A 27,231-nucleotide genomic window follows, 5' to 3' on the forward strand; every position below is an offset into this window, starting at 1 on the left:
TGTTTCAATGTAATTGAATTGAGTTGAGAACCTATGTTAAAATCTCTGTGAGTGAGAGAGAAAAGGAAAGGAAGAAAAAGGAAAGAAAGAAAGAAAGAAGAAAAGAAAGGGAATTTTAAAAAAGTTTACAATTTAGATCAAGAGGTTCTTAATTTTGTGGGTCCTGGACCACTCTGACAATCTGGCGAAGTCTGTTGACCCTTTCACAGAAGAATGTTTTGTTGTCTACATTCATAATTGAAGGAAATGCTAAATTTCACTTAGAGTCTAGTAAAAATAAAAAGGCAATATTTTTCCCTTCCAACTTCTCAAACTGGCTGAAACCTATTCATTTCTTCTCTGCTAAGCGTCTGTAGACTCTGTTTTAAGGAACCCTGATTACATAAATCTATAAAAGTTATAAAACAATGGAGCGCAGAGGCATGATTCAGTACCAAAAGGAGTTCCACTATAGACTGTAATCAGCACTTTGTACAAGTTGCTGAAGGGAAAGGATTCTGGCGGACATTTTAGAAGAGGTATTATTGGATTCCTAAGGGACACCTAAGCCCTAGATGCTTCCCAGGATCTAGTGGTATCAGCCATGGCCAGGAGGGGGCAGCAGATGGCTGACTGAAGCAAGGTCTCACTAATGGCAGCCACCATCATCTGGAAGGGGTGAAAGGGAAGTGAAGGGAGATAAAACATATTTCCTGAAGCCCAAGGACTTACTGACTCTGTCCTCTTTGATAAAAGGCTGAATTTCATCTTGTAATGAGTACTAAGGACCTATACTCTTTAATGAGGGCTTCTTAAAAAATGCTCAACTGCCAAATGATTTTGGGCATCAAAAAGAATTAGAGAAATCAAATATGTGGATCAACTCACTCAGAGAACACTGAACTTGTCTGCCCCTTGAGGGCTGTTTCATTTTTGACTTTCTAATCCCCAAAGCCTGAAGAGTTAGTGAGGCATTGTGGGTAGGAGGCTGGCTATAGAGCCAAGAACACGAGGGATCAATTCCTGCCTGCCAACCTGTCTGAATGTATGCGTACATGTATACACATACATGTTATACATAGTGCATAATGATAATGTCATACAAACTATATAATGTTATCTAGAAATCATTAATAATCATACCTATTAAATCTTATTAATAATTGTTTTATTTATTATCATTATTAATTTTAATCTATTAATCATTAATCTATATATTACATGTACAATAGGCAATATATTCCTATATGTATATATACATACAATATAAAACTAGATGTAATATTACATGATATATAGTATACATAATATACTATATATGGTATATATAGTATGTACAATATACTATCTCTATAATATAGTATATTCTTATATGTATACAGGCAGATACATATATTATAAAATTAGATATAATATTGCATAGAAATAATATATTACATAATTATATTACATATAAATCATATATTACATAATGATATATAATATATTCCTATATGTACATGTACCTGAGTTATAGAAATTGTCACATGTAAATTATATATTACATATATGATACAATATATTTGTGTATGTTTATATGTATGTATATATGTACATATATACATACATATGTACATTTGGATAACTATTTCACTATAATTGACTTTCCTGGTAATCATATTTATTTTTATTTTACAAATTTAACATTATCCCGGAAAGAGGTCCATAAATTTTAACAGACTGCCAAAGAAATCCATGACACAAAATAGTTTAAGAACTCCTTCTCTAAAACTAAGCTGTAGGTGAGCTGCTGAGATATCTAGGTCTGAATCAAAACCAAAATAAAACAACCCCCCAAGTTGAAACAGACCAATCTCTAATGCCCAGCGTAGTCCTTTCGCACAACAGGCAATTAATGGCAGTTGAATTGAATTGAATTGAACTGGTAGTTCTTGTTTAATTGTAAGCCTTGCATTTACCTTGCCATGTGGTTTTATCCAGTAGTTGATACGGAGCTGGTAGTTTCATATGAGAGACAAATTATTCAAGTTCTTCTAATTAAAGATGCTTATCTACATCTGTGATTGTTATTAATCGTTGGTACAGTCATCCCTCCAAATGATTCCTGGAAGTTATGTCAAAAGGGAATCAATCCTAAGTAAATTATATTTTCCCAGAGGAAATTTGGGGCTTGTGATCCTGACCAAGGGTTGTTATGACATAAATTATGGGTATGATGAAAAGGTTCAAAAAGTAAAAACGCAGCGAATTTGATCATGACTCTCACCAGCTCATAAAATCTCAGTAGCTCCCAATTGCTTACAGAAGAAAATCCTAGCTCTCTAGCATGATGTTCACTGCCCTTTGTGATGTGACTCCAACCTATTCTTTTAGTTTTAGTTATCACTACTCTTTTTAATCTTACCTGGTAGTTTAAAGTGGATGTGCTGCCGTCCTTTTCCTGTATCCACATCCATATCCGTATCCGTATCTGTATCTATTTCTATTTCTGTCTCTGTCTCTGTTTGTGTTTCTATCTCTCTCTCTGTCTGTCTCTCTATGTGTATATTGTCTCCCCTGTTAGAATATAAGCTCCTTGTGAACAGTCATGATTTCATTCTTTATAATTATGTCCCTGGCACCTAGAAGACATTAGAAAATGCTGGTTATGTATGTTTTTATAGCATATTATGGTTCACAAAGCATTTTACTCATTATTACCGTGAAGTAAGCTGTACAAAAATTATTACCCCTATCTTATTTATGTATGGGTAAATTGAAGTTCAGGGATGTCAAGCAACTGATCAAGGTTCTTTAACTCCCAACTCAAATCCTATCTTTTACTGGAAGCTTTCCTAATCCACTCTTAAATCTAGTGCCTTCCCTTTGTTAGTTATTTCCTATTTATCCTGTATATAATTTACTTTGTATATTTTTTTGTGTGTTGTCTCCCTCGTTTGATTGTAAGATCCTTGAGGTCAGGGACAGTCTTTTGTTTCTTTTTGTATCCCCAAACTCAGCACAGTGCATGGCACATAGTACACCCTTAAAAAAATGTTTGTTGATTGATTTATCGTTACAAAGTGTCCAAGTTAGTAATTAAACCTAGGTCTTCTGACTCGTACCTTGAATGTCCTTTCTCCAGTGTCCCGTTCTACAACAACAACAATATCTGATGATTCTCATGTTTACTAACCAAGGCCAACCTTTCTCCTAACCTCGAAACTCACATGTTCAATGGTCTCTTGGATGTCTCAGACTGTACGTCTTGTAGTCATTTTAAATTCAGCATGTCCAAAACTGAACATCCTTCTCTCCTAACCCTGTCCCCATCCCCTTCTAAATTTCCTTGTTAAAAGTTCATTAAAAGTTCAAATTAAAAGTCCAATTGATTGCTATTTTATCTTTGTAAAACTATGAGTTGAGTCGTCTCGTTTCACTCTTGTGCCTTAGTAGGTGTCCTTTTTTTATTGTTTTCCAGGGATTTAAAAAAATTATTATTAATTTATTTGTTTTCAGTTCTCTACAATCACTTCCATAAGTCTTAGATTTTCTCCCTGTCCCTACCCCTTCTCCTCCCCAAGATGTCATGAAATCTTGTATGAATTCTACACATATATTCTTATTAAACACATTTTCACATTGGTCATGTTGCATAGAAGAATTAAAATGAATGGGAGAAACCATGAGAAAAATGAAACCAAACCAAAACATAACACAAGAGAAAATAGTCTGCTTCATTCTGTGATCCAATTCCATAGTTCTTTCTCTGGATGTGGATGGCATTTTGCCTTGAGTCCACTGGGAATGTTTTAGGTCCTTGCATTGCTGTGACAAGCTAAATCTACAAGAAAAATTTCTTTACACACTGTGGCTGTTACTGTGTACAGTGTTCTCCTGGTTCTGCTCCTTTCATTCAGCATCAGTTCATATAAGTCTTTCCAGGCCTCTCTGAAGTCTTCCTGTTCATCATTTCTTATAGCACAATAGTATTCCATTGCATTCATATACCACAACTTGTTCAGTCATTTCCCAGTGGATGGGCATCCACTCAGTTTCCAGTTCTTGGCCACCACAGAGAGCTGCTATAAATATTTTTGTACATATGGGACCCTTTCTCATTTTTATGATCTGTTTGGGATATAGTCCAAGAAGTGATACTGAGGAGATGTTCTTAATGAGTAGTGGAAATAATTTAGCATCTGTTAGCTCATGTTCTGATTCTGTGCCTTTGAATTTTGCTGGCCTGATCAATGGACAAGTGACACTGTTTTTTGGTAATGTTTCTTGTATATTCCCCCTTCTGTAACACAGTCACCAGTGTGGTACAGGACCTCATTACCTCATACTGGGATTATTCAAATAGCCTTTTGGTTGATGTCCCTGCCTTGAGAAGATCACCATTTCAGTTCATGTTCCACTCAGTTGTCAAATGAATCTTCCTAAAACACAGATTTGACCATGTCTTCCCTAGAAAATCAACTACCTCTATTGGTTTCTTATTAAGTTTAGGATCAAGTATAAAATCTGCTTGGCATCGAAAGCCCTTTCAACCAGACACCCTCTTACTTTTCTCATTTTCTTATGCTTTACTCGTTTTGCATACTCTATGACTCAGTGATATTGACCTTCCGGTAACTCCTTACACAGGACACTCCATGTCTAGACTCTAGGCATTTTCACTGGCTGTCCTGAAATTCTTTTCCTCTTCATCTTTGCCTCTTGGTTTATGTGATTTCTTTCAAGTCCAAGCTAAAGACCTCCTTCTACAAGGAAGTCCCTTTAATGTCAATGCCTTCCCACAGGTGATTATCTCCAATTTATTCTGCATATAGCTTTTTTATACATAGTTGTTTTATGTTGTCATCTCAGACCATGAGTTCCTTGAGGAAAAGAGGAAAGAAACAAGCATTTATTAAGTACCTACTATGTACCAGGCATTATACTAAGTACTTTGCAAGCATTATCTTGTTTGATCCTTACAACAATCTTGGGATTGTTTTTTCCAGATAAGGAAATTGAGGCTGGCAGAGGTTAAGTGACTTTTTCAGGGTCACAAGCTGGATTTGAATTTAGGTCATCCTTACTTATTCAGAGCTCTATCCACGGTGCCATTTAGCTGTTCTCCTTGAGAGCAGGGACTGCGAGGTTGATTTTTTTCCATTCCTTTCTTTGCATTTATTGTGTACATTTAAAAACATATAAGCAACATATGTACTTGTCTTCTCTTCCTAACCCTAATCTCCTTGAGGGGCAGCTAGGTGGTGCAGTGGATAGAGCACCAGTTCAGGAGTCAGGAGGACCTGAGTTCAAATCTCACACAAATTTCAAATTTCACCTCAGACACTTGACAATCACTGGCTGTGTGACCTTGCACAAGTCACTTAACCCCAATTGCCTCATTCTGGGTCATCTCCAGTCATTCTGATGAATATCTGGTCACTGGATTCAGATGACTCTGGAGGAGAAGTGAGGCTGGTGACCTGCACAGCCCTCCCTCACTCAAAACAAAGTCAAGTACAAGTCATATCATCATTTCTCTGATGGCATGGTCTTCTTCGGCAATGAAGGATGAACACACAGTGCTTAGCACAGTGCCTGGCCGAATAGTGGATGCACGGTAAATACTCATCAACTGACTAAGGGACCTAATGTACTATAAAGTGCACATATATGTAAGTACTTCAAGAGTCCATTATTTCATTGGTCTAGTTATTCCCTCCTGCAATATACTTCACAAATGTCTATGCCTTAATAGCCCCCATGAATGGAAGAAAGAGTTTAGCATCTAGTGATCAACATTGTCGTAATTAACCTCTAAATTTAGCTAGATCAGCCCATGGACAATCAATACATAATCTGTTGTCAAGCCCATACCTGAACCTGTTCAAGTTGGTGGATGTCTGAGGGCTTGTACTTTGCTGGCAGATCCTTTGGGAACCCACATTGCCTCAAGATTAATTGATGCAAAAGCATCAATTAAGCAACGAATTAATCAATGAACATTTATTAAGCACCAACTATATACAAAGCAATGGAGATCAGTGGAGGAAAACCTACATATGCCAGATAGGTTTAGAACCTCATCACTTCTAGGATCAAATTCAAAAAACTCTGGTCGGCATTTCAAACCCTTAATAAACTGGTTCCAACTTACCTTTTCAGTAATATTAGTCATTACTCTTCTCTATTCCTGCTCCTTCTCAAACATAACTTTCCATTTCCTGACTTTGAGCCTTTGCATGAACTGTACCTGATGCCTGGAATGCCCTCCATCCTCACTTCTGTTTCTTAAGAGTCATCAGTTCAAGTTCTACTTCCTACATGAAGCCTTTTTCCTGATTCTTCCCATCTACTAGAACCCTTCCCCTGATGTTACCTTGTATTTGCTTGGTAAAGATTTTGTATGTATTTAGGTGATGTCTCTCTTGATAGAATACAAACTGGCTGTGGGAAGGGAATATTTCATATTTCACTTTGTGTCCCCAACGCTTAGCCTTGTGCCTGGCACATTATAAATGCTTAACAAATGCACCCTCTAGAGATGTGTAAAATAATCTTTCTAAAGCACTGATCTGACCAGGTTCACTTGTCTGTTGAAGAATTGCCATTGCTTCCTGATTAAGGCTAAAATAGCAGCTCTGCTTGCATTGAAAGTGCCTTTCCTAATTTGTTTCACATTACTCTCCTTCATATAACTCGACAATCCAGGAAAAAAATGGTGGCTATGTCTCCTCAAATTATCTTGTATTTATTTATCTATTTACCTGGTATGTCTTAGAATGTATGTTGTTTGAGGGAAGAAACTTAATTTTTTTCCATTGTATCTCCTAGTACTTACCACAGTACTTTGAAATTATCAGGTAATTAATAAATTCTTCTTTATTGAATATAATATCAAATGGTCTATATCTCCTTCAAAAATCAATTAAGAATTTATTCCACCCACTGGAAGAAAATAAAAACAAAACCCTTATAGCAAATATGTACAATTAAACAAGACACAGGATACCATTGTCCATGTCCAAAAATGTATGTCTTATTTTCCATAAGAAATTCATCATCTCTCCATTAGGAGGTAACATTTTTCATTCTTAGTACTCTGGAGTCATGATTGGTCATTGTAGGCTTAAGAAGACATCCAAGAAATTTCGACTGAATTTCTCTTTCCAATAATGCCCCTAAACCAAGAAGTAGCATTTGGGGTTCTCCTGTTGGTCCCTATCTAGCTTTAAGAGGACAATTACAGTGAGGACGAAGAATTCAAGACCTTAGATCCCAAACTCATGCAGTTTTCAGCTCCTCTTCTGGACTCCCCATTGGTTTGGAGAAGGTGTCTAAACTAGATGGAAGGGAGTTTTTTAAAAGCTGAAGAACCAGTCATGTAGTGGTGGGTCAAGCAAACTGCTCCATCACTAAAGGGCCCCCATCTTAGAGAGCAGCAGAAACCTGCTGGCACCAATGGCCAGCATTAATGTCACATTAGTGCTTTCATCTCAGCCCTGTTTCTGCCATGGAAATTTTCTAGACATTAACTTGGAACCTCAGCATTTTGTGTCTCTTGCTTCAGAGATCATTGAATTATGTGAATGACCCAAAAGATTTTCTAACTCATTTGGCTTATTGCCAACTTGAGGAGACCACTTCCTGAGATGAAGTATCCTGAAGTGAACTCTCTGCTCACAAGCACAAATTTCAGGAAATTAAAGAAGGAAAGTTTTATGGAAGAGTAGAAAAACAAACAAAATAGAATCCACAATAGAATTCTTGGAAAATAAGAGCCACCCTCCAATGAGCAGCCCTGCTTCCAGAGGCCCATATAGCTCCTCAAGCATTTACAGGAAGAAAGAGGCGTGTTCCATATGGGTGCTCCCATCTGGCGCTGCCATGCGGGACTCTTCCTACAGTGCTCCCACATGTCTGTCAAGCAACTTCAGGCAATGCGTTGGGCATGGCTTCTCTAGCGCTGCTACTAAGTGTCCCCCAAGAGAAAGCATTAGATAGAATTCCTTATAGTGGATCCTCCTGTCATTTCCTATTGGTAGAATCTGTGATGCTCTCTCCCAACAAGTGGTATCAGGTATTGCTATCAGGCAAGGTCAGGGATTATTTTTCTTTTCATTAACACAGTACCTAGTACATAGTAGGAATTTAATAAACATTTATTGAATTGAATTTATTTGGGAATGTTTGTAGGAATACAAGAAGAAGTAGATAAAGAGAGTGATATTAACAATGTTGAATAAAAATGAAATAATACGTAGAACTGATTTATTAGGATGTGGAAGGTTATGAAGTCAATGGCACAAATTTTAGTCTTGGCAATCAGAGAAGAGAGGAGGAATTTAAGAAAAGGACTGGTGAAAAGATGGAGTGGTTGTGATGGAGAGGAGGAAGGACATGCCTAATGGTCTCAGTCTTCTTAGTAGGATATGATACTATCTGCTCAGTAGGTTGGGAGTAGGAATTTGAGGAAAGTAGAGAAAGTTTTTTGTTCTTTGATTTTTCACCCATCAATCACTCTCTAATTTTGAAAGGGAGAAAGTCTTAAAAGTCCAGCTTGTAAGGTTATATGTGGAAAAGAGGACATAAAGACAGGTACACTTTGATTGTATTGTATAAAAATCAGCATTATGGATATTGACTTTTTTCTTTTTCTTTTTTTATAACATAAGATGACTGACTCCCTTCTCTTCCTATTACATTTTGCCTTCCCAAATTGTTGTCTGGTGCTCTCAAATAGGGATTTAGCATGAAATGAGTGAGTGAAGAGGATGCATCATATATGCACACACACATTTGGGAGACAGTGTGATGAATACAGTACATTGACTGAGGAAATCAGAGGACCTGGGTTCAGATCCTGACTTACACTTAATGTGATTTTGGAAAACTCACAATTTCCTTGGTCCTAGGTTTCCTCACATATAAATGAGAAAGTTGATCTAGACAGCCTCCTAAAGTCTTTCCAGCTCGAAGTCTATGGATAAGGCAGTGGTGGATGAATGGAATGATGAACCATGATATAATTTTAAAAAAATTGTTCTGAACCTAATTGTGCTCAAAACCTCAAAGCCAAGCATTTTCAGATACATAGAACACAAAAAGAGGATTGTATATAAACCCACAAATCTCAATTTCATACTCTTTGCTTTTTCTTTTAAAAGTACATAATGAATTCCAGGTATTACTTCCAAAACTGTCCTGTTTGTCCTTCCTTCTGAACTTCCTTCTCTTTTCTTCTGTGCATTGACTTGTGAAAAATTGAGATGACTACAAGTAAGTTAACTTCTCTCAGACTCAGTTTCCTTCATCTATAAAGTGAAATGTTGAACATGATAGTCTCTAAGGTCCATCTAGCTCTAAATCTATATTCCTAATTATTTAATGCTGAGTAGCTTTACTGAATGTTTATCTCAATCACTCAGATCGACAGGATAAGACAAAATACTTTGGAGATCTATGGAGGGGAAAAATCCCTGTCTATACTTTCCTGTGATTGGTAGAAGTGTTTCTTAAAGTTTTTGTAAACCTATGGGGGACTTCCTTCGATGAGCTAATGATAATTAATCTTCTCCTACAAAGAGAAGAGCAAGTAATTAACTGTTACTTGGGCTGAGTATTTTGTATTTTTAAAATCATTTTTCCCTATGCTTTAATACTTTAACAATCTGCCATTTCATCGGTATGGGTACATCTTCGACTGACATAGAATATAGCTCTTTCGGTGACTTAGTAGGCGAGCTTTAAGGGTTGCTATGGCAAAAAAATTCACCACCCTGTGGCCCACTTGGTGATGAACCTATTGAAACTTGACCAGCTTGTTACTGCCTTTCCTCAAAAGTCTTTCAGCTTTGTAGAGACTGGTCAAAGCCTGTGTTTCACCAGCATGTCCTTCAAGAGGTAGCTAGGTGGTACAGTAGATAGAGTACCAGACTTGGAGTTAGGAAGACCTTGGTTCAAATCCCCCCTCAGGCACTGACTAGCTGCCAGTGCTCTTCCTTTACCCCAGTCTCACAAGAAGAAATGACCCTTCTTGCCAACACCAATCCTTATATATGCACAAATAATCCCATTCCTTCCAATATTGACCCCTCTATCATCCCTACCCTCTCATTTCTCTTGTCTCCCCCTTTTTACTTGCTGCTTCCCCCATCCTCAAGACACCCTCACTTGACCCTGCTATTGTTCCATGCTCTGGCCTTTCATGGCTAAACTCCCTGAGAGGTTCATCTACAATAGGTGTCTCTACTTCCTTTCCTCTGACTCTTCTTAACTTTCTGCAGTTCAGTTTTCAACCTCATCGTTCAACTAAAACTGCTCTCTCCAAAGTTACCAGTGCTCTGAATTGCCAAATCTAATGGCCTTTTCCCACTCCTCTGCAGCCTTTGAAACACTAGATTACACTCTCCTGAACTCTCTTCTCTCTAGGTTTTTAGGACACTACTCTCTCCTTGTTGTCCTCCTACCTATATGAATACTCCTCAATTTCTTTTGCTGAATCTTCATACAGGTCAGACCAGCTAACCATGAACTGTCTTGTGCTCTATTATCTTCTCCCTATGTACTATTTCACTCAGTAATCCCATTTGTCTCCATAGATTCAATGATCGTTTCTATCCTGATGATTCTTAAATCTCATCCAGGCCTAACTTTTCTCCTAACTTCCAGTCCTGCAACTCCAACTATCTAAGACCAATAGACATCTTAAACTCAACATGTTCAAAATGGAACTCATAATCTCCTCCTCTTCCCAAACTTCCCTATTATCATGAACAATTTGTCCTCCTGGCCACCCAGGTTTGAAACCTAGGTATCATCATTGACTCCTTACAATCTTTTCCCTCCATATCCAAACTGTTGCCAGGCCTGTTGATTTTACCATTGTAACATTTCTTGAATATGCTCGTTTCTGTTCTCTGATACTATCATCAGCCTGGTACAGGTCTTCAACAGCTCATGTCAGAACTACTGCAATAACCTATTGGTTGATCTGCCACAAGTCTCTCTTTACTACAGTTCATTTTCCATTCCACTATCACAGTGATTGTCCCAAAGTATAGACCCAACCATGTCACCCTCCTATTCAATAAACTCCCCTGATCCCCTATCACCTCAAGGATCAAATAAAAAATCCTTCGTTTGGCATTCAACACCCTTCGTAACCTATTCTCACCCCACCTTTCCAGTCTTCTTGTGCCTTATCCTCTTTACCTCCCTACTCTTTGATCTAGTGACTCTGGCTTCCCTGCTGTTCCCCAAACAAGATATTCCGTCTCCCTGCTCTGCGTATTATCTCTGCCTGACCTGCACACATGGAATGCTCTTCCTCCTCATCTCTACATCGCGGCTTCCTTGTCTTCCTTCAAGTTTCAGTGAAAATCCCACCTTCTACAGGAAGCCTTTTAAATCCCCCTCAATTCTACAGCCTTCCCTCTTAATTATTTCCTGTTTATCCTAAATATAGCTTGTGTGTACATTGTTTGCATGTTGTCTCCCCTGTTAAATTGTAGTCTCCTTGAGGTCATGGACTGTCTTGCCTTTTTTTTTTTTTTTTGGTATCTTCATTGATTAGCACAGTCCCTGACATGTTAGTTGGTGCTTAATAAATGTTTATTGGCTGACCAGTTGACCCAGACAAGTTACCTAACCTCTCAGTCTCAGTTTCTTTGTCAATAAAATGGGAATAAAAATAGCACCCACTTCATGGGTTTCTATGAGGATCAAATGAGATAACATCTAAAATGTTTTCTAAACTTTGAAGTGCCCTATTAATGCTAGCTATGCTCATTATGATTAACCAGCACCCAAGGTCAGCCACTTGCTGTGATGAAACATCAGAGTAGGACTTTGGGGAGTTTGTTTTTTTCTTTCCTGGCTAAAAGTATCATTGAAAAGAAAGAGCTCTTTATAGGCTGATCCTGATGAATTTGAATAATGAATCCCCTAAAGTGGTCACATGTCTTCCAATTTCACACTATTCAAAGTTATGACTATATAAAATATGGCAATTGGTTCAAGCCCAGTGGAAATATGCAGTGTGAATTTGAATAATGCGACTACTTTAGGGGATTCATTATTCACATTAATTTGGACCTAGCTGTACTGTTCTTAGCAATATATTATTTGAACAGAGTAAGTAGCCAGTATAACTTACCCTTTCTACATGTGATGTGTGCAGATACCCATTTACAGCTCAATGCCTCTAAAAGATGGAAGTTCTTACATCTAAAGACCTGAAGATATCCTTCAGTTCAACCACTTCTTAGCTGTTCAAAGTTGCACAAGTCATTTAACCTCATTGAGCCTCAGTTTCCTTATCTATAAAGTGGGGACATTCCTCCTTGTTTTATCAGTATCACAGGTAAAATATGAAACAATGTATGGGTTACCCTTTATAACACCTATGTGTATATGCACATATATGCTTCTAATAGCTTCTGTAGCAATCCTAACTCCTATGACCTAGGAGAAAACAGAGCCCACAGAACCAGGGTAATGTGCTAATCACCACCATATAAGAAGAAATGTGAATAAGACTTATTGGACAAATGAATCCTGATATGGATATAGGAACACCTGAAAAGTTTGTATGCCATTTTTATGGCCGTAAATTTCCTATATTTAAATGTAAATGGCTGCAAAGAAAATTTAATCATACTAATACTCAATTTCATTAATAGTAGATCACTAAAAAGTTAGAAAAAGACAAAGGCTTGCTCATGTCAGATTGACTAGGGGAGGTCTGAAAAGATAGTACTGTCTTCTTTCTGTGGGGAATATTAATGGTGTGAAGATCTGGAAAGAAATGTAACCCAAGTCCCAGTCCCAGTGGCAATCTTTCCTCATGGGTGGAGCTTAAAGACCTGAGCTTTATTAAAGTTCTCACCAACTCTGCCCTGTTCTCTTATGCACGTGTAAAGCATTAATCTCTACCAATAAGGATGGTCTTTGGGACTAGAGTTACAAAAGAATGAATTCAATCCATTTCATATCAGATGGATTCAATATATATTAAAGACTTACTGCATTTAAGTCAGTGCCCTGCATACTGGAGATACAAAGAGAAAAATTCAGTACCTGACCTCAAGGAGCTTAGTTCATGAAAGACTTGAAGGCTTTGTGAGGGGCTGTGACAAAGAGAATGAATCTGGGGAGGCATTTTAAATATGATAACGGATGGTTAAGGGGAAGGACAATTATATATAGAAAAAAATATGAAGTTATTCAAATTCAACATTGTCAGTGGTTTCTGTCATGCCCAACTCTTCTCCACCCCATTTGAGTTTTTCTTGGCAGATACTAATGTGGTTTGCCATTTCCTTCTCCAGGTCATTTTACAGATGAAGAAACTGAGGTAGATAGGGTTAAGTGAATTTACCAGTCATACAGCTAGTAAGTGTCTGGAACCAGATTGGCACTCAAGTCTTCCTGACTTCAGCACACTGAGTCACCTAGCTACCTTTAGATTCAGTAGTTTCCACAACTGAAAAGTGTTGTAATGAAGGATTGTTTTATCTCTGATTTTTGAGTTGTCTCTGTTTTTCCTCTTAGATGTTTCCTTTTTGCTACATCTAACCATGCTGTCTTGTGTTGTCAGTAGAGACCATCTTTTTAAATAAAAAGAATCCCAGGAAACCTCTCCAGTGAGCTCTTTTCCTGTTTGTATATGTCTTTCAGCTCTCTGACCAGACGATGAATCTTCATAGAACAATCTTCCTGCTTCATTTCTCAGAAGGAGTTATTGTTTTTCAAATGTTGGTCTTTATTTCATAGGGTTGAACTCACTCACAGTCTTCTCCATAAGGGATCTTGGACAGTTTTGAGAAAAATATTGTTGAATAAAGGGGTTTGAGATCCTTTATTTTCCTGCATTGGTAGCAAAACTCTTGGATCTATTTCTTTCCATGAACACAGTGCAGTGTGGGTAGAGTGTTAGACTTGGAATCAGGAGGACCTGTGTTCAAACCCTGTATCTGACAGTTGCTGGCCATGTGACCATAGATAAGTCACTTAACTGCTTTACCTCAGTTTCTTCATTTGGAAAATGGGGACAATAAAGTCTGTAGCATTTACCTCATGGGAGGGAAGTTATGAAGTTGAAATGATATGACATGTAAATGTGTACTGCAAACTTTAAAATGCTATATAAATTCTAGTTATTATTATTGTTATTAAAACTCCCAAATCAATGAATAAAGACATATTTATTAAATTATTACCATGAATCAGGTGTGTTCCTAGCAAAGGTGAAACAGTATTCTACCCTTATGAGGGGAGAATTTGTGTGTGTGTGTGTGTGTGTATCTGTATGTGTGTGTGTGTGTGTGTGTGTGTGTGTATGTAGGGGCTAGGCCTGTGATTTCATTGGTCTAGGGAACTTCTAGGTGAGGAGACTCTCTCCATCAATGTAGATTGGCAGCCTCTCTTCAACTTAGAGTGTTATGTAAAGTACTGGTATCAAGGTTAAAGAAACAGCCACTAATCTGTACATAAGGGGCCGTGTGGGCTGTATATTGACTCAGAAAGTCACATGTTAACATTACCTATGTTCTATTGTTAAGGGCAGCTAGGTGGTAAAATACATAGAACGTTGGGCCTGGAGTGGGGAGGGCCTGAGTTCAAATCTGACTTCAGACTCTTACTAGCTGTGTGACCTTGGGCAAGTCACTTAACCCTGTGTGTCTCAATTTCTCAACTGTAAAATGAGCTGGAGAAGGAAATGGCAAATCATTTCAGTATATTTTTCAAGAAGAGTCAGACAGGATTGAAATAACTGAACAACAACAACAAATGTTCTACTGTATTTTAATTTATTTTGTTAAATATTTCCTAATTACATTTTGATTTGGTTCAGGACCACTGGAGGATGTTATGGTTTGCCAGAGGTCAGGCAAGACTTGAATCCAGGCCTTTCCTGGACTCAAGACCAGGTCTCTATTCAATATGCCATGCCTTTCACTATGCAAACTAGATTTTTTTTGGTAGAAGTATTAGGAAGGGGGGCAGAGTCTAGAAAGACTCAATCACCACAGAAGTCAAAAGAGAAGTAAGTAAAATTAATAATGATGATAATGATAAGTAGTCAGCTTTTTTATAGCACCTACTATATGCCAGGAACTGTGCCAGTAGCTCTTTAAATATTATCTCATTTACTCCAACCTTGGGAGGTGAGTACTATTATGATTCCAATTTTACAGCTGAGAAAACTGAGGCAAACAGGGTTAAGCGACTTGCCCAGAGTCACACAGCTAGCAAATGTCTGAGGCTGGATTTGAACTTGGAGGTTGTCCTGACTCCAGGCCCAGTGCTCTGTGCACTATGGTGCCACTTAGCTGTAGTACACTTTTTATGCTAGAAGCACATTTGACACTACCACAGTTTTTTTTTTCTTTTTGAGATTAATAGGCAGAAATATGAATGGAGAATGGGAAGTTGATCACAAAACGTTGAGGAGTACATTTCTTTTTTTTTTTTTTTAAGCCCTGAATTTGAAAGGAATGACCATGATGAATGTCACAAGTATAGTCTGCCTGCGTTTACTTCTAATCCTGTTGATGAAGAATATCTTACTATAAGTACTACATCTGCAACTCCACTCTCTTATGGAAGATGGTTGGAAGCACCTTCAAGGACCACTCTTCAGCTACCATCTTGTACATCTAAGCCTCATTTGGTATCTTTGCCTATTGAGGAGTCTGGAAATAGTGAGGATGAGTGGGAAGACCTGGAGGAGACCATAGATGCAGAGAGTGACCTGTCCAAGGTAGGTAGCAATTCCCCATTGAGGGATAGAGTTTTTGGAGCTCTTCAGAGTCATCTCTGTTGCCTTTTTACTCTCACTAACAGTTGATAGTACCTATGAGTTGGGTCATCCATATGCAGAATGATATTCTTCTTGGCCTGATTATACTCACTCTTAAGGCTAGTTTGATTTTCCATAGGAATTAGACCTACTTGAGGTCAGTCACCTTTTTTTTTCCAATCTTTCCCCTTTCACGTACTAACGTCTGGTCTCTGTTCTGTCTTGATTATTGACTGAGTAGAAATATCTTGGGGAAAATGATATAATATCAAGGGATAACAGCTTAGGTCTTTTCTGCTGGATTCCTATGTTGGAATAAATTCGAATCAGGTAGAAACCAAGTTTAGGAATAGCATATGGTTTCAACAAGCTAAGGGAGAACATTAGAGGATGGGTTCATAGTATGAGCCTACTAAGAAAAGATAAGGAGGAGAATCTGGAACTAGGGGATGATAGAAAGCTACATAGATAGATAGCAAGTGAGGTTAAGAACACAGAAAATTAGACTCCTGGGTTCAGCAAGAACCCTGTAATCATTTGTGAAGAGCCTCCAATCTGCTATATGAAGCAAGAAAAAATTGCTGAATTGTCAAGAAATTTAAAAATTATGTATGCTTTAGAAGAGTGTGCTGAAATGCCTAACACTTGAAAGTGACTAAAACATACTAGTTTTCACTCTGTGTTGTTCAAACTCTACTTTCCTTTATTTGTACTAAATATTTCTAGTGCTCAACTGGGGAGCTCCACTCTTTACAAATAGTTAGGCTAGTCTCTAAGGACTATGGCAGGCAGACACATATGGAGGGTAAAGATTTGTAATTCAAATCACTCTCTGCATAAAAGACCTAGTTCTTATCTGAAATATGAAGCAACAAGTTACTGGAGTAGATGAAACAGAGACTTTGAATGTGCTGGGTCACCATTGACAGGAAAGTCAGGTCCCTTTGACATGAGCTGAAATAATTAATTATGAATTCACAACAGCATGAAGCAAACTGGAGAACTACTTATGGAGAGAAGTCATTCTTACTGAAGTGACTGTTACAACTTAGAAACCTAAAGGATAAAACAGACCCAGTATGGTAATGGGATACTAGAAGCCCTGGAAAACAATAATAGGAGTTAAATTAATATATGATTGGAATTGCAACCTCAAGTAATACACAAACACACACACACACACACACACACACGCACACAGATTCATAGATAGAAAAATGGATAGATAGAAAGATAGACAGAGAAATATACCAATGGATAGATAGATAGATGGACAAATGAACAGATGAATGGACAGATGGATGGATAGATAGATAGGAAAGGCACCTTGCTGTACTGGACAGAGACCTAGCCCTTGGAGCCAAGAAGATCTAGGTTTAAGTCTAGCCTTTGATAGATCAAACTATGTGACCTTGGACAAGCAATTTAATCTTTCAGTGCCCTTGGTAACTCTAAGACTCTAAGGTATAGGTGAGCTTTTCCCTTATGTTGGATGGAGGGCATTTCTATATCGCCAATCCCCTACAGCAGTGAAATCACTGATCCAGACCAACTAAATATGAATAATGAATACAGACACGTCTATGCTTGTATACACAATATTAAATAGGTGGAATTAATATAATAGAGTAACTTTAAAAAAAAGAGATTATTGAAGCAAAATCTTTTTAATACACGTGATCATATTCCCTTCTCTCTTTCCATGCCCTTAAGATATAAAGGATCTGCTTGTTCTAAAGATTGTGTAAAAATATCCTAGGCTCCTTTATGTGTCTTGTGTGTGTATATGTGTATGCGATTGCCTTCTGTGGGTAGGGGACTGATAAGTCCTACATTATGAAGTGGGCTGCATGTGCATCATATTAACTCAGGGTGGAGCTTAGGTGTAGGTGAGAGAAGTCTGAACTACATCAATTATTCATCTAGCCCCTGCAATATATGTAGTTCTTTGCCATAACCTGTTTACTATATATTATTCATTTGGCTGAATTCATTTGTCAGGTTCTTGGGATATGGCATTATTAAGAGGAAACAAGAGGTGCACAAATGTGCCCCAAAGATTTCCTTCTTGTCTTCCACCCATGTGAGGACATCTAAAGGAGGGCATAGGGAATGACATTTAAGACCAAATGCCTCAAAAACCTCAAGGCTTGACATGTATTGATTGGAAATTTGGGAGAACGGTCTAATACATAATATGGGAGGGGAGAAAGCGGCCATGGAAAGAATGAATTCTGGATATGTATTCGTGTGAGATTTAAATGAGGCAAGTGTGAGTGCAGAGTCTGCATGTCTGAATAAGATCAGGCAGTGAGGACAAGAAGCTTGTCTAGTGAGAGTAGATGTGGCAAGAGGACATTTGGGATTTACTTGAGAAAGTGAGTCAGGACAGTTGTGCACTCACAGGTGAAAATGAGAGTGGTCAAGAGCAGGCTCCATTTCCAAGGCCAAGGTCCATCACTGAGTTTTATGGAAACTGGGAACAGGATGTTTTCAGAGCACAAAATTCATTTCAAGATATGCTTGTTGTTTTAGGAGAATGGAGAGAATGGGATCTCCTGCGACAACACCAAAGTCCTCCTTCTGCCAGATGCTTCTTCTGAACTGAACATGGTGGACAAGCCCATGGAAGACCTCTCAACTTTCCTCAGACCAGAGGATGTGCCTGAAATAGTCCTTGTCAAAGACAGTGATGCGCAGCTTGGTATGGAGAACAGCCCTGCTTGCTAAGCACTTACTTCATCTGTGTTGTGCCTTTTCTAGGTATCAAGACAGATAGCATGGAATACCAGATAATATTCGAGACTGGGAGCTAGGTAAAACAGGGTTTGACTCCTGACTCTGATACTTAATAGTTCTGTGACCATGAGCAGGCCAACTATCTTTTCTGAGCCTCATTTTTATTATCTGTAAAATGGGGATAATAAACTAATAGTACCTGACAGGGTTGTTGTAAGGTGCACATGTGCTATTCTGTTAAAGAGCTTTGCAAACCTTACAGCATCCAATGAATGGTAATTATTATGAGGTGGATTATGATTATGATTGCCAACTTTTAAAAGTGACCTCAACTCACCAGCGACTATAATCCTAAGTAGACAACTTGAGCAGGTGTGATTCATTGAATTCATTTGGCTGTTCAGTTTTAAAAAGCTAATAATAACATGAGATAATTTATGGTTATTTAGGGCAAATATGTGAAGATGAATTCACTTATGGTACCACTTAGCCGAATTTCTCTTTAGTGAAGAAATAGAGAAACACTGTAGTCAGGGGACCTGACTTCAAATCTTGACTCCATCAGTTACTGTTTGTATAACCTTGGGCTGAATTTCCCTGATCCTCAGTTTTCTCATCTGTGAAAGGAATACTAGATGACATCTAAGGTCCTTTCCAAATAAGAACTCATGATTGCATAGCCCTGTGATCCTAAGTTAGAAAGTAGATTTCGTTTGTGGCATCCGTTTGGAGACTACTCCAGAAATGATGTAACTAAGGGGGGTGGTCAGGAAGATATGAAGCCATATTCTTTCTCAGATATGTGATCTTGGAAAAGTCACTTCACTGTTATTTACCTCAGTTTCCCTATCTGTAAAACAGCACCTCTCTAGCACCTCTAGTTGTTGTGAAGATCAAATGAGGTAATATTTATAAAATGCTTATCACGGCTCCTGGCAATTTAATCAATACTTTACAATTGCTAGCTAGTATTATTATTATCACAATTTTTATTATTCAGTGGTATACCATGTAGCACTCAGTGGTCACAAGGAGTAAATGATTTTTCCTCATTCACAGGGCTAAGTGGTACAGTGCAATGAGTGCTACGCCTGAGTAAGTAAGACCTGAGTTTAGCCTCAGATGCTTCTTAGCTGAGTGATCCTGGGCATGTCACTTAACCTTTGGTTGCTCAGTTTCCTCAACTGTAAAATAGGAATGGTAACAGCATCTACTTCCCAGGGTTGTCTAAAGAATCAAATGATGTACGTAAGGCTCCTACAACATTTCCTGGTATACAGCAGGTGCTATTAAATGCTTATTCCTCACCCTCCATGTCTATCTCCACAAGCATTTAAGCTTCCTCCCCTGAGGACAAAGGAGTTTAGTTTTTGTCAGTCCTCTCTGTCTTTCCTGAATGACCCACAGATCGATTATTATATTATATTATATTATAATTATGTCATATTATGTTATGTTATATTTTAATACATTACATTATATCATATTACATTACATTGTGGTGTGCTGTGCTGCATTGTGTCATGCTATGTTATGTTATATTATACTATGTAATATAATAATATAGGCTGCACAAAGCAGAGTGAAGAAATAAAAAATTGAATAAATTTATCACTAGATGCTTTAGTTTCTGATTTTCCGAATCTTTTATATTAGAGACAGAAAAATAATTCAATAGGTCATCTGGCTTCCTGCCTCTCCATATTAAAATTTTATTGATAGCAATAATTATGATTACAGCAATTCACATCCGATTAATATCCCTTCACGGTTTTCATAGGTCTTTCATTATAACCCCAAGTTTATAGATTCACTTGCAAGTCATGGCCTCATCTTCCTGATGTCATGGTCCTCTTCAAAAAGGAAGAACAAACAACGATAACAACAAATTAACCTATTATTAAGGAATTTAATCCATTATTAAATAGAGGGGCAGCTAGGTGGCACAGTGGATGGAACACAGCTGTGGTGTCAGTAACACCTGAGTTCAAATCTGGCCACAGACACTAGCTGTGCGACCTGGGCAAGTCACTTAACCCTGATTGTCTCAAAAGAAAAAGAGGTCAATAGAGCAAGTAGCGGCATTTTCGTGATACAGACACTGAGGCTTGGAGAGAGCAATTTAGGGACTTTTCTTACATCCAGCAAGTGACAGATCCAGGACTTAAAGTCAGAATGTTTTAATACAAGTCCAGTGATATTTACCCATTGTCAGTTTCCCATTCCTTAAAAAAAAAGGCTATCCCCTCTCTTTTTAGAAAGGAAATTATGGATACAGAATGTCATATACATTTTGAGACTTGGTTCCTTTATTAATTAGTTTTACTTAACTGTTTTTCTTTGCCAGAAGGGAGGGGTCAGTAGAGGGAAACATACGGGGAAATGATTGTGGGGTAAACGGAACATGATAAAAGATATCCATTTTTAAAATGGGGAGGAGTAATCACAACCTCTAAAGTTGTGGTATCCTGTTTCATGCATGCTTCCTTGGTTCACCATTTCCAAGGCTTCAAGATTAGGGCAGTTAATGCATAAGGCAATGAAGTACATCTATCACTGTTATCACAACTTTGGAGCTGCCAGGAGTCTAGAATTTGAGCAGTTTATTTTCATTCAGGAAGAGACAGGAGTGGATGTAATTTCAAGATGAACGCTTTCCCTTCCCACCTCCCTTGTATACCCAAGGATCTCCTGGGTGTGATTTCTTCATAATTCCTCAACTATAACTCAGACTGAGTAGATGAATTTATCTCTAGCCAGGCTCAGCCCCAGTCCTTTAGTCTCCCTTCTGGATTGGAGTTTAGGCTTTCTTCCCAAGGCTTTCTCTCTAGGCTGCAGCATGTGAACTTTCAGCTTCCTTGCTAATATTTATACTTGCCAGGAAAATGCCCCCTCCCTTTGCCCTCCAAACTAATGAACTTGGCACAGGATTTTTATGAGTCTCTTCAAAGTTACAAGTGATATTTCTTGACTTTTCCTCCTCTTTACATTACCCATTGTTGAACAAAAATCTCTCCATGTTAAGCAACTTACAGGCAGGGAATTTGCCATGTATTATCCTATAATCCCCGTCTCTTAATAACATTAATATTCTGAAAGTTGCCCCTTAATGCTCAGTAAGATACTTTGCACACGATTGACTTTCAATAAATAGTTGGTAACTGACTCACTGAAGCTGATACTTCTAAGATATAATTAACTGTAAGACTGTGGACAAGTCACTTGACCTCCATCTAGACCTTAATTTCTTCCTTTGTAAAATTAAGGCATTGGAAAAATGTCCCCAAAAACAAATGCCTCTCTCCTGGCAGGAGTAAGGTGGAGAACTACTAAGACACAATGGTGTTTGTTGTTGGAAGCAATCACCATATTAGCTGTTCCTGATTGACTGCTTTTGTTGTAAGCAAGGGATCGAATCAGTAAACAAAGAATCAAATCTGGAGCAGAGTGTAAAGGAAGTATCTTTAAAAATGACTGTGAGGTAAAAACAAAAGGCATCAATAAAACTTATATTTGATAAGATGAAACCTAAGATTCTGCTCAGTTTGTCATTAACAATAATTGGCATTTTCAAAGCACTTTAAAGTTTGCACAATACTTTTAATTGTATTATCTCATTGAGTTTCCCATAACCCAGTGATTTAGGTGCTTCAGGCATCTAGGTGGAACATAAACTTCTATGTGACACAGTGGGACAAATTTGCTCCTGGAGTCAGGAAGATGTGAGTTCGAATCTTGCCTCAGATATTTATTAGCTGTATGACCCTGGGCAAGTCATTTAACATTTGTTTGTCTCAGTTTCTTCAACTGCAAAAAGGGGATAAATAGTAGTACCTACCTGTTGCTGTGAGGCTAAAATGGGATATTTGTAAAGTGTTTAGTATGGTGCCTGGCACATAGTAGGCATTTCATAAATGTTTATTTCCTTCCTATAGATATTATCCTCTACTTCTTCGTCATTGCATGCTTCCCTTTTCCTAATTTCTCAATGCTGAAATTCTACCCATCATTTAAGATTAAGATCCAAATGCTGTGTTCCATGAAGCTTTCCTTGGTCCTTTCAATTAGAAATCAATCAATGAATAAGTATTTATTAAGGGCCTACTACCTGCTTACCAATGTGCTGTTATCATTTATAGCATGCATTTCATGCTGTAAACATGAGAGTACTTTATCATGTTCTATTCTGTATTATAGTGCATATATTTTATATATTTCAGCCCCTAATAGATTGAGATATGTTCTGCTTCCCTACTAGATTATAAACTTCATGAGGGCAAGAGCTATGTCTTGTTTCGGTAGCTCTCTCAGAACCAAGGACAGTGCCTTGCACTGTTTTCTATATTGAATTGAATAAGGTGCTCTTATGACATGAACCTCCTTGACTATGGCACCATACAATCACAGAACATTAGAGCTGGTGCAGACCTTTATGGTCATCTAGTCTGATCCCCTCATTCTACACATAAAGAACCTGAGATTCAGATAGATTAGCATTCTAGGAGAAGCATGAAAGTTAAATGGAAGTGAATGGACTGCTTTCAAAACTGTTTATGAGACAGTAGGGGGAGAATGAGGAGATGAGAAGGGAAGTCTGTCTTAGAAGAAATTCTGTCATATGGTTTAATATGAGCCCAAAAAACTCAATCCAACTATGACATGGGAAGCAACTCAATTTCTTGCATATAGGACATGCTCTCTAATGAGGAAGGCAGTGTCCAAACTAACTTTCATGACCAGTTCTGCTCATTCTCAGTAACTTTTCATCTGTTCTTTGTACTTCTATTCCTGTCCCTTATTTTTTTTTGACAAATCCTCTTGGCCATCTCTCATCAGCTCTTCATGAGTCTTATTGTATGAATGAGGCCATTCTTTGACATTACTATTTCCTTTGACTGTTTTAAGGGTAATTTAAAATCAAAGGCCCAGTTTGTGTCTAGGACATGTGAGAATATAATCCTTCTCCCCATCATTTTATTTTGCTATGGGAATGGGTTACTGTATCCTTAAATTTAATGTGGAGAAGGGTCTGGTGTTCTAGGAACTGGGGATATCATGGGTAATGAGCAGTTGGTTGTAGAGAGAAATAATGAGACACTGAGAAAGAGGTAAGTATCCAAATTTTGCTCCTCTGAGCAAATGAAATATATCCTACCAGCATGCTCAGCATTTATCATAGAAGGCTGGCAATACATCGAGTTGTCCCCAAGGCTGCTATTCTGTGCTGTCCTGTTCTTTATCTGGTTTACTCTACATTTTTAATCCTTCCCAACATGCTTATTTCAGGCATAGTGTGGCTCTCCAAATTTGAATTTCACTTCTTTTTAATTTCATTATTGCAGGGCTGAAGTTAACAGAAAGAACTGAAGGTGATGTACAGGGCATTTATGTCCTGGAAATTGTGCCAGGTTCACCAGCCAGCAAAGAAGGCAGCCTTCAGCCAAATGATCAAATCCTGTCGATTTGTGGAGTATGGATGGAGGGCATCAATCTGGATGAAGCTTTGCAAGTGTGTGAGGCAGCTGACCACACAGTCCACATCCAAGCAATGAGGTAACCTCACATTTCTCTGTTGCTTTAGTGAAATATTCATTGAATATCTGGTTTTTTTGATATTGGGCTTGATGCAATTTATTTTTATAGAGAGTCCCATGTGAAGTCTCTCACAATGTGAGAAGGAGAGAGAAAATAGAAATATCTTCCAGATTGACTTTAAAGCCTTTCTCTTTCATAGCTGACTCACATGTGGCAGTATTTGGTGTGAAGGATACCATCTAAAAATAAATTGTGTTGTAAATCATAGGAATACAAAATGGCAGATGCTGAAGAAAAAGAAGTGTCATTGAAAAGTTTCTTACTGCTTTGTATCTGGAGGCTGGTACATTCTAACTCAGCAGAGAAGTGACCTGGATTAGATGATATAGGTTCTCAAACTTGGATCTGGATAACTTAGAGGATTAATGAATTTTCCTCTGGTAGCCTATGTGATAACCTGGCATTTTTCAAGAGAGAGAGGGAGTGACCACCCCTTGAATGCTGGGTAATTTGACCAAGTAGCAATATAACCTGAGAACTTTCTCAGCTTGCTTGGTGGAGGTTGTCTAACTCTTTCCACAGGGAATTGAAAGTGATGCCAAATTATCATTTCAGTAAAATTAAGTTGCTGGTAGGGAAAGGACGCTGACTGTAGGGAATGGGCAATAAGCTTGTAAAGCCAACTTATCAAATTTGTTGTTGTTGTTGTTATTCAGTTGTTTAGTCATGTCTGACTCTTCCTGACACCGTGGACCATAGTACGGCAGGCCCTTCTATGCTCTATTATCTCTTGTAGTCTGTCCAAGTTCATATTCATTGTTTCCATGACACTATCTGCCCATATCATCCTCTACCATCCCCTTTTCCCTTGGCCTTCAATCTTTCCCAACATTAGGGTCCTTTCCAATGAGCCCCATCTTTTTATTATGTGGCCAAAATATTTATGCTTCAGCTTCAGTATTTGACCTTCCAGTGAGTAGTCTGAAATAATTTTAAGTTTTTGATTTGATCTCCTCGTTGTTCAAGGGACTTGCAAAAGTCTTCTGCAGCACCACAGTTTGAATGCTTCAGTTCTACAGTACTCAGCTTTTCTCAATCCATCTCTCATTGCCATGCATTGCTACTGGAAAAACCATAGTTTTGACCATACAGACCTTTGTTGGTAAGGTGATATCTCTGCTGTTTCGTATGCTGTCCATATTCAGCATAGCTGTCCTTCCAAGGAGCAAACATTTTTTAATTACATGACTGCCATCATCATCTGCAGTGATCTTTGAGCCCAGAAATATAAAGTCTGACATTGCTTCCATTTCCTCTCACTCTGTTTGCTAGGAAGTGATGGGACCAGTTTCCAAGATCTTAAGTATTTTTTATGTTAAGCTTCAAGCCAGTTTTTGCTCTCCTCTTCCTCTTCCCTTTCTCTCATCAGGGTGGTATCATCTGCATATCTGAGATTGTTGATATTTCTCCTGACAATTTAATTCCAGCTTTTGATTCATGCAGTCTGGCATTTTGCATTTTATGCTCTGCATATAAATTAAATAAATAAGGTGACAACATACAGCCTTGTCATATTCTTTTTCCAGTCTTGTCAGTTAATTGTTCCATGTTTGGTTCTAGCTGTTGCTTCTTGGCTCACTTCTTGGTTCCTCAGGAGACAAGAAAGAGGATCTGATACTTCTGTCTCTTTGAGAACCTGCCACATTTTGTTATGGTCCACACAATTAAAGGCTTTAGTGAAGTCAATGAAAGAGAAATAGATGGTTTTCTGTAACTCCTTTGCTTTCTTCATAATCCAGCAAATGCTGGCAATTTGGTCTCTAGTTCCTGTGCCTCTTTGAAAGCCAGCACACACTTTTGGTAATTCTCAATTCACATATTGCTGAAACCTAGCTTGCAGAATTTTAGGAATAATCTTGCTGGTGGAATTAGAGCAGTTGTTCAGTAATTTGAACATTCCTTGGAATTGACCTCCTTTAGGACTGTGAAATAAACTGATCTTTTCCAACTCAGTGGCCACTGTTGAGTTTTTGGCATACTGAATGCAACACTTTACCACCATCATCCTTTAGGAGTTTAGATCACTTAGCTAGAATTCCATCACCTCCATTAGACATTGTTAGAGTGTTTCTAAAAGCCACTTGACTTTATTCTTCAGAATATCTGGCTGCAGATCAGTAACCACACTATGGTAATTGGTAGTGCTAAATTCTTGTATGGTTCTTCTGTGTATTCTTGCCACCACTTCTTAATGTCTTCTTTTAAGTCCCTACATTTTTGTCTTTTATCATGCCCATTTTTGCATGAAACATTGCCTTGATATCTCTAATTTTCTTGAAGAGATTTCCTATCTTTCCCATTCTATCTTCTCTTCTATTTCTTTGCACTGCTCATGTGAGAAAATCTTCTTGCCTCTCCCAGCTATTCTTTGGAATTCTGCATTCAGCTAAATATAGCTTTCCTTTTTTTCCTTTTCTTTTTCTTTCCATCTTTCCTCAGCTATTTGTAAAGCCTCATCAGACAGCTATTTTGCTTTTTTGTTTTTCTTTAGACTGTTTTTTTGTTATTGTTGCTACTTCCTGTGCAACATCACTGACCTCTGTCCACAGTTCTTCAGGCACTCAATCTACCAGATCTAATCCCTGAAATCTATTCATCACCTCTACTACATAAGGCATGTTATTTAGGTCATACCCATATAGTCTGATGGTTTTCCCTACTCTCTGCAATTTATATATGAATTTTGCAATATGAAGCTCACAATCTGAGCCACAATCAGCTCAAGTCTTGTTTTAACTGATTATATAGAGTTTCTCCATCTTTGGCTGCAAAATATATAATCAATCTGATTTTTATATTGACCATCTGGTGATGTTTATGTAGAGAGTTGCCTTTTGGGTTGTTGAAAAAGTGTTTGCTATGCCCAGTGAGTTATCTTGAAAAAACTCTATCAGTCTCTGCCCTGTTTTATTTTTTACTCTAAGGCCAAATTTGCTTGTTATTCCAATTATCTTTTGATTTTTTTATTTTAGCATTCCAATCCCTTATGTTGAATATGGCATCTTTTGGGGGGTATAATTTCTAGCATATTTTGTAGGTCTTTATAGACTATTCAACTTTGGCATCTTTGGCACCAGTGGTTGGATTATAGACTTGACTACTGTGGTGTTGAATGATTTGTCTTGGATTCATAC

The 27,231-nt window shown here is 38.0% G+C and overlaps 1 protein-coding gene across 8 annotated transcripts in view; it reads left to right on the forward strand.

Moving 5' to 3' along the window:
• The window catches only part of FRMPD2 (FERM and PDZ domain containing 2), a 306,604-nt gene that overhangs the window by 136,842 nt on the left and 142,531 nt on the right, over positions 1-27,231 (forward strand). For 7 of the 8 annotated variants that reach the window (XR_011971421.1, XR_011971422.1, XM_072627697.1 and 4 more), the window contains exons 29-31: positions 15,442-15,724; positions 18,299-18,467; positions 23,845-24,055. Coding sequence is in view for 5 of the 8 variants with exons in the window: in XM_072627697.1 (XP_072483798.1) it covers positions 15,442-15,724; positions 18,299-18,467; positions 23,845-24,055 (663 nt within the window). In the remaining 3 variants the exon portion in view is untranslated. Of the gene's footprint in view, positions 1-15,441; positions 15,725-18,298; positions 18,468-23,844; positions 24,056-27,231 lie in introns of those variants that run through there. The other variant, XM_072627707.1, reaches the window with a different exon arrangement.

The sequence above is a fragment of the Notamacropus eugenii genome, chromosome 1 (assembly GCF_028372415.1).
Source record: "Notamacropus eugenii isolate mMacEug1 chromosome 1, mMacEug1.pri_v2, whole genome shotgun sequence".
Taxonomy (NCBI): Eukaryota; Metazoa; Chordata; class Mammalia; order Diprotodontia; family Macropodidae; genus Notamacropus; species Notamacropus eugenii.